General features: G+C 44.4%; 1 protein-coding gene across 5 annotated transcripts in view; it reads left to right on the top strand.

Annotated features, from left to right (window-relative positions):
- The first annotated feature begins 1,221 nt into the window (after positions 1–1,221).
- ARHGEF6 (Rac/Cdc42 guanine nucleotide exchange factor 6) overlaps positions 1,222–12,102 on the top strand; it is a 38,450-nt gene continuing 27,569 nt past the window's right edge. For 2 of the 5 annotated variants that reach the window (XM_068696658.1, XM_068696657.1), the window contains exons 1-3: positions 1,222–1,435; positions 2,420–2,503; positions 9,930–10,014. In XM_068696658.1, the coding sequence (XP_068552759.1) occupies positions 1,271–1,435; positions 2,420–2,503; positions 9,930–10,014 (334 nt within the window). In that variant the 5' untranslated portion in view covers positions 1,222–1,270. Of the gene's footprint in view, positions 1,436–2,419; positions 2,504–7,309; positions 7,381–9,929; positions 10,015–12,102 lie in introns of those variants that run through there. The other 3 variants (XM_068696656.1, XM_068696655.1, XM_068696660.1) reach the window with 2 other exon arrangements.

The following is a 12,102-nucleotide window of genomic DNA, read 5'->3' as shown; positions in this document are numbered from 1 at the left end:
TATAATCCTAAAAAGGCAATGTTGATTTCTTATTGGTGGCTATTAAAAGTGATAATTAGGTAGGTCCAAGTACCAAGCATAAGACCTGGAAAATGATGAGACAAAGCCATGCATTTTCATTGTATGTAGCTTTCATGTTGCTGTTCTATTTCTCTCTACACTTCAAATTACTGTGTAAGCAGTTTAGCAGAGCTGGTGTCTTGAAAGCAATAACAAGGTTAGGAACTGGCTTGGAATATTGTCATTGAGAAGTTGTCTCTGGTATATTTTGTTCCTGTTTTATAATCCATAATATTCTAGGTAGGCATCATAAACTGATGGGAAAATAGCTTTATTTTCTGTTTGAGCTGGTGAAAGCAGTTGCAAATGGAGACTGCAAATGACTGGGCTCTTTTAAGTTAATGTGGCCGATACTGATGGTTAATATCTCCCAGTTCAGGGTGAAAAACTGAAAACACTTGTTCTTTAGACAGTAGATCTTGAAGAGCTGGTAGGAAGTGCCGTTTTAATAGGACAAGTAAAATTGTTGGAAATTTTCATTTGCAACTTTGGGTGACTTAGTTGTGAACTTTCAGTTACCTATGATATTTGTTCTGAGAGATTACATTTCATCCAAAGGACCATTTTGGATTATATGTGTTTCTTACATAAAACAGTTAAAAAATACATATTTTTTTTTTGTACATTAAGTGGATAATCAGAATTTATTTTTAAAAAATGTCTTGAAAATAGATAACTAAAATGGCAATTTTACTAACAAGGCTTACTACAGAAAAAGTTAAGAAATGTTATTTAAAGTTAGTGTGACGTTCACCCCCAGTCATCTGTAATGGGAATTTCAATTTTAACTCTGTAAATATCTCAGTGTATTAAAGACATTTAGTACTTTGGGCAATAGCCACAAGTTAAGACCAGGTTTACAAGATGATAGTGTCTGGCAAAAGGAGAAAGTCAGTAGGTAAGAGGTTTTGTGGAATAAAAATATCCACATTAAATACTTCTATTTACAATAGTTGAAGATCTGCTTTCGCTGTCTCTTTAACAGAGCATGCTAGAAAGCGTTTTGTAAAAAAAGTCGTTTCTTACCTTAAAGTAACATTACTTCTGATTGTTTAGCTTTGGTGAGCATTGGTGCTGAGCAAAAAGGAGGGAGAAAAATAGTTTCACATTTGAGCTCTGCAACCAGCAAAAGAGGCAGGAAGATGTAATCACGGATGTGGGTTAGTGCAAGCCTCTGCGCAGAACTGCGCTGGTGGCAGAAGTCTCAGCAATGAATCCAGAAGAGCAAATTGTAACGTGGCTTATTTCACTAGGAGTTCTGAATTCCCCTAAGAAAATAGTAGATGATCCAGAGGAGTTCCTGAAAACTTCTCTGAAAGATGGAACCGTGCTCTGTAGACTCATCAATCGACTTCTTCCGGGATCTGCAGAAAAGGTAATTCTCGTAAGATGTATTTTGCTAGTCTGAAATAACTGCACGGTCATTTTGAGAGAACATTTTCTTTTCTTCATCAATTAGATGAATGATTAACGTTCAAGTTGCTAGTTACACCTGAGAGCAGAATATGATTTAGCCTTCTTTGGTTTTGTCTCTTGACATCCAGAAAAACAACCCCAGACTGTTGCAGTTGGCTGAGTTAGCGCATGTTCATTCAGTGACAGGAAACACTGGGCCTACCAGAGATGAAAATCGTGGGGTTGAATAGGATATGCAGTTTGTCTACATTTACTTAAATACCATGAATTACAGCAGTGTAAATACACTCTTTCAGAACTGTTACTGTAAAACACTTCGCTAATCAGGAAGTACCCTAGAGAACAAGATTAGGAATAAATTAACATTACATCTATGCAATTTTGAGCTGTTCCAAGTCCAGCAAATCCATTGGTACTGAAGTCATTTAAATCATGTGAGTACCTCATATTACAGTTTTACAAGGCATGTATTCAAACAGTCCAAAAGTGCTATATAACTGCAGGAGAAAAAAAAAAAGGAAGGACTCCAGTGAGAGATAGGAAATGGCAACACAGAAGAGAAGCTGTTAAATTAAAAAAAAAAAAATCTGCACTATAAAACAGGAGCATTTATTATTAAAAAACAAACAAACTTGCTAGCTCCTTTTGCTTATCTGATGGTTTGGGACTGTGTGTTCTTAAAAGTCATCAATTTCCCCCTGTCATTTAGGGCATTGTCATATGCTGACATTCAAAACAAGATGCCGACCATTTCAATTTATGCATCACTTCCTCCAGTGGCTCTTTCTTCCTGGTTCGACAGCTTGCCTGCCACCCCCATCCGCCCCCTTAAGAAGCTTCCCTAATTCAGTATAAAACACACGTGTCAATATTCATGCAGGCCTTCTGACTACAGGCTATGCGGAAGGTAATGCAATGATCTCAGTGGATTTTGTTTCTTTAGTATTGTCTGGAGCCTAAGAATGAAGCTGATTGCATCAGTAATATCCAAGAGTTCTTGAAAGGCTGTGCACTTCTTAAAGTGGAGGTAAGTCAGCTTGTATCCTTTACATTATTTTGTTGTAATATTGTGCTTGTTTAATAAACCTGAATGGAAGCCAAATGCTAGATGGACAAAACTGGTAGTCATTCCTAGTCTTTTGTATTAATAGCATAAGTAGGAGGATCAGTAATTTGATATTCTTTCTGGAGAACTTGAAGTGTATTGATTGTGAGCTTAACAGGTTCCTCCACATCTTTAAGAATCTAAATGGTCAGGTAGAAATACATGTGTCAATAACAGGAGTTCTGTCTAAAAAGAGTTAAGCAGGGTGAACCTGTGCATGTTTTGTTTTGTTTTGTATTGGAGGTAAGGGCTTGCAGTTTTTAGCCTTGTTTTACTATAAAGATGAAATACTTTTAATCCTGCAGTGTTTTTCATCCCTTTGCAAATGTTGCATGAGATTCTGCCAAAGCCATAATATTAAATTGATCCTTATGCATATAAACAATCCTAATGAAGACAAAGAGTCTATCAGTGGCTATTCCTGATCCTATATACATGCAGATTCTTATGCCTAAGCATAATTCATATTTGCAAGATCAGAATCTAAATGAATTACTTAAGACTTAAGCTAATGTGCCATTACATTTTTTACTAAATGCATATGGATTTAAAATGTATTTTAAAGACTTTTGTATCACACTGGCATTCCTAAAGTAGAAAAGAAGCCTGTAATTAAGAGCTGTCAATGTCTTGTTTAAAATACCAACATTGTGAAAAAGACAAAATCTGCCAGAAGCAAGGAACAGCATCCTTGAGCATTATGCAAAACATTCACGCACCACAGTGAGGAGAAAGTCCAATTCATGGTAACCCTGTTCCTGCACGTCTCCTTTGAAGGTCTAAGCAAGCAAAGATCCTTTCTTCTCTTCAGACCTTTTCAGCTAACCAGCATGAAAATTTGCTTATTTCAGAACTGTTTCATTAGCCTGTTGTTTCCCAGTAATCCATTTCTAAAGCCTTTTGCAGCAGCATAGTTTAAGAGCAGATATATATAGAATCACCGAAGGCCCATCACATCAGAAATCAATGTTGACAGTCTTCTAGTACTTGACCATGTGATTTTCTCAAATTTTCAGAGAGATTATTTTTCTGTTTAAAAACTTATCATAATGGTTGTGATGGAAAATACCACAAAATAGAAATCTTAAACATCTAAAAGATAAGGCAGGAGTAGTCCTCAACTGTTGTGTTTTATTTAACATCTCATAGTATTTAAACCACTTCTGCAATACTGCAGTCATTTCATGATTTTCAGATATTATGGAATAGCAACACTGCATCTCGCTCCAGGTGATGCTTTGATCTTTCCCATTCCTTTTCTTCGTTATTTTAACTTAAGAAAATTGTTTTAGCTTTGTTTGTTTGTTTGTTTGTTTTTCCTGTTTCTTATTTATAACCCCCTTAATCTTTAAAATATTCTCAGCCTTCAGTAGCTTTGATAATACTCATGTGGCTGTCTTGGCTGAAAGGAGACCTCAGCAGCCTTGTCTTGGCAGCCTTGTCCTGGCTGAAAGGAGACCTCAAAAACTGAATAAAAGCTCATGCTCAGATCTCTCCAGCTAAAATGATTTTTTTTAATTATTTGTTTTCAAAAAAAAATAATAGCCATATTAGAATGCCAAGTGAAGAGGGATGCTCAAGGCAGGACAGCTGACATGGTGGACAATTTATGGTACATGTGTTATGTTTCTCTCCAGCTCTTCTCTCCCCACACTACCTGTTTTTTTCTGAGTGCTCTAAAGGGAAAGCCACAGGGAACTTGAAAACCTTCTGCCCTGGAAGTCTTCAAAAGACGTTTAGATGTAGAGCTTAGGGATATGGTTTAGTGGGACTGTTAGTGTTAGGTCAGAGGTTGGACTCGATGATCTTGAGGTCTCTTCCAACCTAGAAATTCTGTGATTCTGTGATTCTGTGATTTGTTCCTCCCAAACACTGTCCTGTTTGGACCCTCTTGGCAATGGCACTCTAAAAGCATGCCTATAGGTGGCTCTCCGTCATGTCTGATACTTAGTTTGCCTTGGGAAGGGCTGCTGCCTTTCAGAGGGATTTTCTGCCCAGCTCATTACTCTGAAAGCATGCCGGGAGCATCAAAACAGGCAGGGAGCCTTCTTGTTCCAGGATCTATCAGCAATGAAGTTGCAGTGATCTGGTGTTAGGTCTGAGGAAAATGAACACAGGGCAGAAAATCTGTTCTGCTCCAGTTACTGGGCTAGAGGAAAGGGTAACATCAGGAAAGCTTTTAGTTTAATAATAGGTTTGAGTTCCATGACTGCCATGCTGCTGCTTCGGATTTGACAAAAAAAAAAAAAAAAGGGGGGTTCTGTCAAATTCAGCCATTCTCCAAGTGCTGCAGAACTCTTAGTTCTCTTAGTTAGGAAGCAGTAGCCTGGCATTAGGGCTGAGCTACTTCTCCTGCCTTGAGACTGACAAGTGAGTGCACGTTAAGGTCAGAGATTCTGTTCCTGTTGCAGATGTGAGCAAAAGAGGATGTTTGAGGACATGCAGAGCTCAGAACTTCCTCTGGATAAGGACCTGTGTGAAAGGCTAGTCCAGGGGAATCTCAAGCATTCAGGACATCAGCATCCCCTCCTAGCATCCCATGGCTTTGTCATGCTTTACTACAGCAATCCCTACCTTTATACTATGCCTTAAATTTGTTTCAGTCACCACACACCTTTGTATAGCTGCCACTTGGAGCTGCATACATCCCTCACGATGCTAGTGTGCTAGGAAGGCATGGGTTAGTGCAGAAGGTAGATTTTCCAACAGAATATGGTTGAAACTCAAGTCCCACCTTCCGCTGAGTAGATGCTGCTTGGCTCTCTCTTGTGGTGGGGGCATGCCGAGAGGTTACTCCCGCAGAGCTACATACGTGCACTTTCCTCCCACCCTTCTTTGTTGTCCTGGTAACTCAGTCTCAGGAAATGGGAGACAGATAGAGCAAGGCAAACAGCACCAAACAGCCAGACATAGGCTTGGACCCAGTGGAAGGGAGGGAAAAGGACACTGTGTGACCTTTCTGCTTTGAGTGGCTCTGTAAAGTTGCAGCAGCTCCACAAGCTGCTGGGGTGAGCTGGAATAGCACATCCCGTTGCAGCATGTAAGTACCCGACCTCTTCGTTTGCTTCAGCCCAGGACTGAAGCCTGCAAAGATTTGCTGCATCAGATGTGTTAGTCCTAAAACAAAGGAGGCAAGCAGAGGAGTCAACACCTACTTCTAGCCAGACAAGTGCTGTAATAAGGTGAAATAATGAGACTGCATCTAAGATTTTCCTGCTGCTTTTCAATGCCAGAATTTGCCTGTCAGGAATGCCTATCAGCCCAGCTCTGCTGCGACAGAGAATGTGGGTGCTTACTTGGAGCTTAACTGTCCTTAGGGGATTCTGTGGTGGACTGAGGAACAGTGCAGATAACCTCACTGCACTTTGTTTACACAAAAAAGCTGTGTAAATGACCCAAGACCTGGTCCAGTGAGAGTGCTAAGGCAGTGGCAGCTGGATGCTGGTGGGTCAAGGGGGAGACTGGAAGGCAACGGGGTCTGTCCCAAGGGCCAAAGGCAGTCTAGTGTCAGAGGGATCAAGCAGAAGGATCACAAGGAAAGAGAAAAATGATGAAGCAGGTAAAAAGCCCTAGCTTGTTCTAAGGTCAAAAAATGGGAACAAGGAGTTGCTTTTGCTGTTGATACCTCTGTGCATATATAACAACAACTAAACAGCTTCACTTACTGCTGAAGAAGCACGAGATCATAACTCCCATTCAGCAGCAGCATTTTATTGCCAGTATGACCACAAAACTTCTGGCAAGGGGATGGAATTTGTCAACTCAGACTGGATTCTGAAGATAAATCAATATCTGGATTAAATCAGACTGTCCAGAATGACCGTGAAGCGTGCAGCGTGTCATTGGCATTGTGGGTGGAACTGAAGCTCTTTCTGAAGTTGGAGGTGCTCGCAACTTTCACCAAAGTCTTTGTAGACTGAGACATTGGGAAGGCAGCTGAAAAATCATCACCCTCTTGGCTCCCCATCCGTGTGCTTCCTAAGCCTGCTCTGCTTTGTCTTTGCTCCTGCTTTCCTAGCTGGGTGATGTCCCCAGCACTGACCACTGCAAGCGCTGAGGAATGGATATGGCTGGGACAGCGACCCAGCACCTGGAGACCTCCTGCCCAGAGGTGTAGGGGGTGTCTGTGAAACCCCTGCATCCCCCATGGGGTAGGGGCCTGGCTGGGCTCCGCAGGGGCTGCCAGCGCCTTCATCTCCTCTCCATGCCGCAGCCCGCTGCTGTGCGGAGGTGTCGGGGAATTTCAGGCTCCCCGCAGGAGCGCGTTCCCGAGCAGATGGGCACACGCAGCACAGGCTGTGCGAGGACACGGCGTTTGGGAGAATGGCACTGCCTCCGCCGAGCTGCGGCTCGAGCACAGCCCTGCTGCAGTGTGTCTGCGTGGTGCAAGAGCTGCAAATACCCAAATACCATTTCCACGGCTTGCGTTTTCCCTTCTATCCTTTCCCCTTCGTTTTTCCTGTCGCTTTTTTCTCTCTCTCTTTTTTTTTTTTTATTTTTTTTTATTTTCCTCCTTCCTTTTCCCTCGCTTCCCCCTTTTCCTCCTTCCCCCCTTCCCCATCTCCCGTTCCCCCCCCCCCTCCCCACCTTCTCCCTCCCGCTGCCTCCCGGAGGGAGCCGCGGCGGGGCGGAGCGGGGCGGCGGCGCCGCCTTCCCCTTCCCTTTCCCCTTCCCCTTCCTTCCCCTTCTCCTCGCCGCGATCCGGCTCCGGGTCAGAGCCGCAGCGGCCGGCCCCGGCCCGCAGCACCGCCCGCCGCCGCCGCCATGCCCCGGGGCTGCCCGCCCGCCCCCCGCCCGCCGTGAGTCCCCTCCGTGTCCCCTCCGTGTCCCCTCGGTGTCTCCCCGCGGCTCCTCAGCTCGGGCTCGAAACGCAGCCCCAACTTTTTTTGCTGCACCTCCCGGGATTTCGGGTGCCGGGTGGCTTGCCGGGTTGGGTTTATGTAGGGATTTGGGTTTTTTTTTTTGGAGGGTCGGGGAGGTGTCCGCGGGAAAGGTTCCTCCGGTGGCTGTCCCCTGCTGGCAGCAGCAGTGCGGTCTGTCCGTCTGTCCGTCCGTCCGTCTGTCTGTCCGCGGTGTGGAGCTTGCAGAGCAGCCGGAGCGATTCGCTGCCCGAGATGCTGGAAGCAGGAGAAGCGTTTTAACCCAGATTCCCTAAAGGCAGCTGGAGATTTAAGTGGGGTTTTGCTTCCGTGCCCCAGCTCTTCCATGAGCTAATAGCAGAAGGTCTCTCCCTCCCTCTCTGTTTTTCGTCCAGCCTTGCAGCTTGTCTTGTAATTAGGAATGGAATTATGGATGGATTGCACTGGAAAAAGCAACTTTTAGCTCATAAATGAGGACTTTTCTATAAGATCAGTTTATTCTGGAACAAGCAGAAGAGTACATTTAAATTATGCTGGAAGAGTTTTTCCCATTGTTTCACAGTAGCTGTTCCAGACAAATTCTCCATCCAAAAAAGTCCTAAAAGTTTGCTTGCTTTCATGCTAGGATTTATTTGTGTATCTATCACCACCATTTTCGTCTGGACTTTTGTCGGCTGAGGACTCTGAGCTTGCAGCATTATTCTGTGCATTAAAGGGCTGGGGAAGTATTTCTCCACCTTGGTCCTTTAAGAAAAAGCCAGCATTCATTCAAGGCAGGACTTGTTTTTCTGGACTTACTGAAGTGGAAGAAAAAAAGGCCTGACTGAGAAAATGACACACCAGAGGGATGCACGCAAACACTGCAGCCTCGCTGTTTACTTTCCGCTGCTGCTTGGCAGGCGGGTGAGGACGCGGTGCTGTAACGTTGCATCCGCTAGCGGCTGCCAACGGGGTCAGCGTGCGCTGGGGCTCTCCGTTACCGTCTCCCTTTCCACGGAGGCTCTAACGTTGCTGCTCGGGGCTGGAGGCAATGCTCAGATAGCATCGGTTGCCACTGCGAGGCAGGAAAATAGTTCTCGCTCCATTTGGCACGGGGGACAGGGTCTGTGTGGTCTGCAGGAGCAAAACCGAGTGAGAGCGGGCAATAGGTGAGCTCCAGATCAGCCCGAGGTAGGTGGGGATGTCCCAGAGCTGCTGATTTTAATGTTTGTAACATTTGGGTGTGAGCCGCAGCAGTGTGTTTCCCCTCTGAGCACGGATTAAATTGCTTTCTCTCGGGTAAAGCCTCTCTCTCGGTATCGAGTGTCCGAGTCAGGTTTTTAAAATATAATCAACAAAGAGTGGCCTTGTACTGTCCGTGTTGGACTTCTGCTGCACGGATGTGTAGGGGAAAGAGACGCCGCGAGCATCTAGGGCTGCAGAAAAGGCCAGTCCCATTCCTCGTTGAAATATGCCAAGCGTACCCAAGGAGCTGTATGTGGAAAGCAAGAGAGGGCCATTTTAGAGGGTAGTACTACCCTAAAGATAATTAATGCTCTTGTACTTACATGGCAAGTTAAACTCCTCAGTACATTGGAAGTATTTGTGTGTAGATGGTGTCTGACAGGACAGCTTTAAAATCACCTTTTGTACTTGTTGGATTTGCAGATCTGTAGCCTCTGTCTGCAAGACAACGTATTCGTGGATTAGCAGGTGGTGTCTTGGTGGTACCACGGCCAGGGGCTTTTTGTATCGCTTATTTCTGCTTCATTAATGGAAGAGTTTGTACAGTCTGTCTGAACTCCAGGGCTTTTCTCCCGTATTAGTGGGGATTGTGGTGCTTTGGAAACTCAGGTTGCCCCTCTTTGTGGTGAGGGTGATTTGTAGAGGGCTGGGTTTACAAGATCAGGTTTTCCAGGCACAAAAAATAAGCCGTTGCTATCCGTGTATTTCTGCTTTGCCATTGAGACTCAGCAGAACAAAATTCTTTAGAGTGGGAATTTTGCACATCAAATAACCTTTTCTTGCTTCCTGTGAAAAATTGTAAATGTATTATATGTGCCATATTGCAACAGCAGAAAATTCTGTGTTTGTTTCTTCTGCTGTGGAAAGTGTGTGTGTGTGTGTGTATGTACAGCCTCAATCTCTTTAGCTTTAGATAACAAAAATAGCAACAAAATCTTTCCTTCCCTCAAGGCAAGCAGTAACCTTCTCAGCGATTTTCAAAGGAGTCCCTTCTCTGCAGGCGGCACCAATTGCTTCCCTCTGTGTCTGCAGCACTGCACTCCGTATGCCGATGGGTGCCCCTGCCCTGCCCGCCCCCCATGCCACCGGCACCCCAGAAATGCCCTAGCCCCGAAGGAAATTGGACTATCAGCCCAAGTAAAGCCCCTAGCCCTGCAGAGACATTTGGGCTACTTCATCATCTCTGGTGCCGTGCAGCAACATGGGCTGCTCAGACGCGAGAGTGAGATGTTTTGTGCTAAACTGACAAAGTTCTTTTCTTGCAGCTATTTGATCCACATGATTTGTACACCGGAGAACAGTTCTCCAAGGTCCTGAGTACATTAACAGCTGTAAATAAAGCTACCGAAGGTAAGAAAAAGTTTTTGTTTTTTTTTTTCTGTTGTATTTTCAAATCCTATTTCATATGCTTGCTGGGTGGGTTTTTTGGGAGTTCATTGTTTATGATGATTTCTGAGGCTTGTCAAATTGTGCTGTCAGCCTTGTGTGCCTGATACTGAACGCTAGGATCAATACTTCATGTTTCTATCAACTCCAGGTTTAAATGTGGTGCTTCAGAGTTGCTATATGCGCTTTGCACAACAAGATTATCTCTTTGCTCTAAGGAACCTCTGTTCATTTTTGACAGCATTAAGGGACCTCAAAGTAGGTCATTGTAAAGGAGCCTCGACGTAAATTAGCATGTACCTCTCAAAATGCAAATGTCAGATTTCAAGTAGTATGTTTTAGAGCCGAGCAGAAAAGCAGATCCATCTGTGTAATATCTTTACTGAATGTCAAAACAAACAACGTTGCCAGATGCTCAGTCAATTGTATTGATGTTCCTCCTCAGGGCTCTGTGGAGTAGGATCCCATAATTGGGAACCGAACGCTGACAATTGCAGCTGATGACTTTTCCTGTCGCACTCAGTGCAGGAGCAGGCTGCTGAAGCAAAGCAAATCATCTTCTCTTTTTTCCATCCCCAGTATTTGGCTGTTCTCTACGGGCTGCTATATGCCAATGTATTCAGTCACTTGGGCTTTGAAAGCAGAGGTTTGATGGGAGGTACAAAAAGGTTTTCTGTATCTTCAGAGACGGTTCCCTGCTTTCGTACTGACAGAGGAAAGGGTTCCAGTGTGGTGTTCAGGGGAGGGATACAAGGACCAAGGTCTCCTTACTGAGGGGCTGAGGAACACGTCTGCACTGCACTGAGCTGGAGAGGTGTTTCAGGGTGGAGGACACTTACCGCCCCATCATACAAAATGGATTTGCATAGAGAATCCTGCACACCCTCCAAAATCCAACATCAGCATGCAAGTTCAATTTCCCTGTGGGAATTACATTTTAGATGATTAAAAGTAGAAAAATTCAAAACCCAAAACGCCATTTTCCTTTCATGGGAAGGTTTTTCTGTTGATTTGCTGTGTTTTGTCTAAATTTAGTTTGTTTTGGTTTTGAGTTGTTTCACTTTTTCCATTTAATTTTTGCTTTGGGATTCTTGTCTGCTGGTACAGTGCTGCAGAGCTGCTCGGGTGCTCAGTTAAACAACCTCATTGCTGGGACTCTTCTTTCTATTTCCCTATTCTGTTCTGATGCAAGGTTTGATAAAATCCTTTTTATATTTATATGTAGTATATACTGTGCTTATATAAACTATTACATAAACTCTAATGTATATATTATATAAACATCAAGGGGTAGATGATACATACACACACACACACAGAGAAGTAAGCGTGAGCATGTGTGTGCAGTGCTGCTCAAAGAGCCACAGGTTGCCAGACTGCCCCTCTGCAGCCAGCCCTCAGCCCTGCCGCCAGCCTGCTCCCCAGCTGCCCGTGATGGGAAGGCAGCCTCAGCACATCTTGCAGCCTCTCACTGGCCCATTAAATGGCAGCACCCAGTGACCCCATTTAGAAAATTCCCGCGGTTCAATATGATGCGGATATGAAATGCAGATCACCTAGACAAGGAGTAGCCTTTGCAAACGCTGTAATTGTGATAGACATTAGCTTCATTATTCCGAGAGCACAGAGTCAGAGGCTTTCCTGGCTTTCCTGCCTCTCCTGGCATGTTGCTGGAGCAGAGACAGCGTGACTTTGCTCCTTGGGTGATGATGGGACAGCAAGGCTGCCGTGCTGTTGTTGCAGCAGTCCCCGGATTAACAGCCCCAAATTGTTTTTTGCAATCACAGGGGGAAGCTCAGGACACGGCTTTGCAGTGGAATAGTTTCTATCACGTGTTCCCCAAGGGGCTTTGGGGGAGCTGGGATCCTCTTGGTTTCATGGCAAACATCTGTTTGAGCATATGCTTTCTTGTTTAAATGTTAAAAAGCGCAATGCCTGTGATATAATTAGCTGCTCAGGCAGAGAGCACCCTTGGGAAAAGTACAGGGTAAAATAAATACATGTCTAAAACGTTTGCTTTTTGGTGGCTTGGCCAAGTTCCTGAGAAACAGG

Source organism: Anas acuta, chromosome 13 (assembly GCF_963932015.1).
Source record: "Anas acuta chromosome 13, bAnaAcu1.1, whole genome shotgun sequence".
NCBI classification, from domain to species: Eukaryota; Metazoa; Chordata; class Aves; order Anseriformes; family Anatidae; genus Anas; species Anas acuta.
This window is presented reverse-complemented; position numbering and strand designations above follow the sequence as displayed.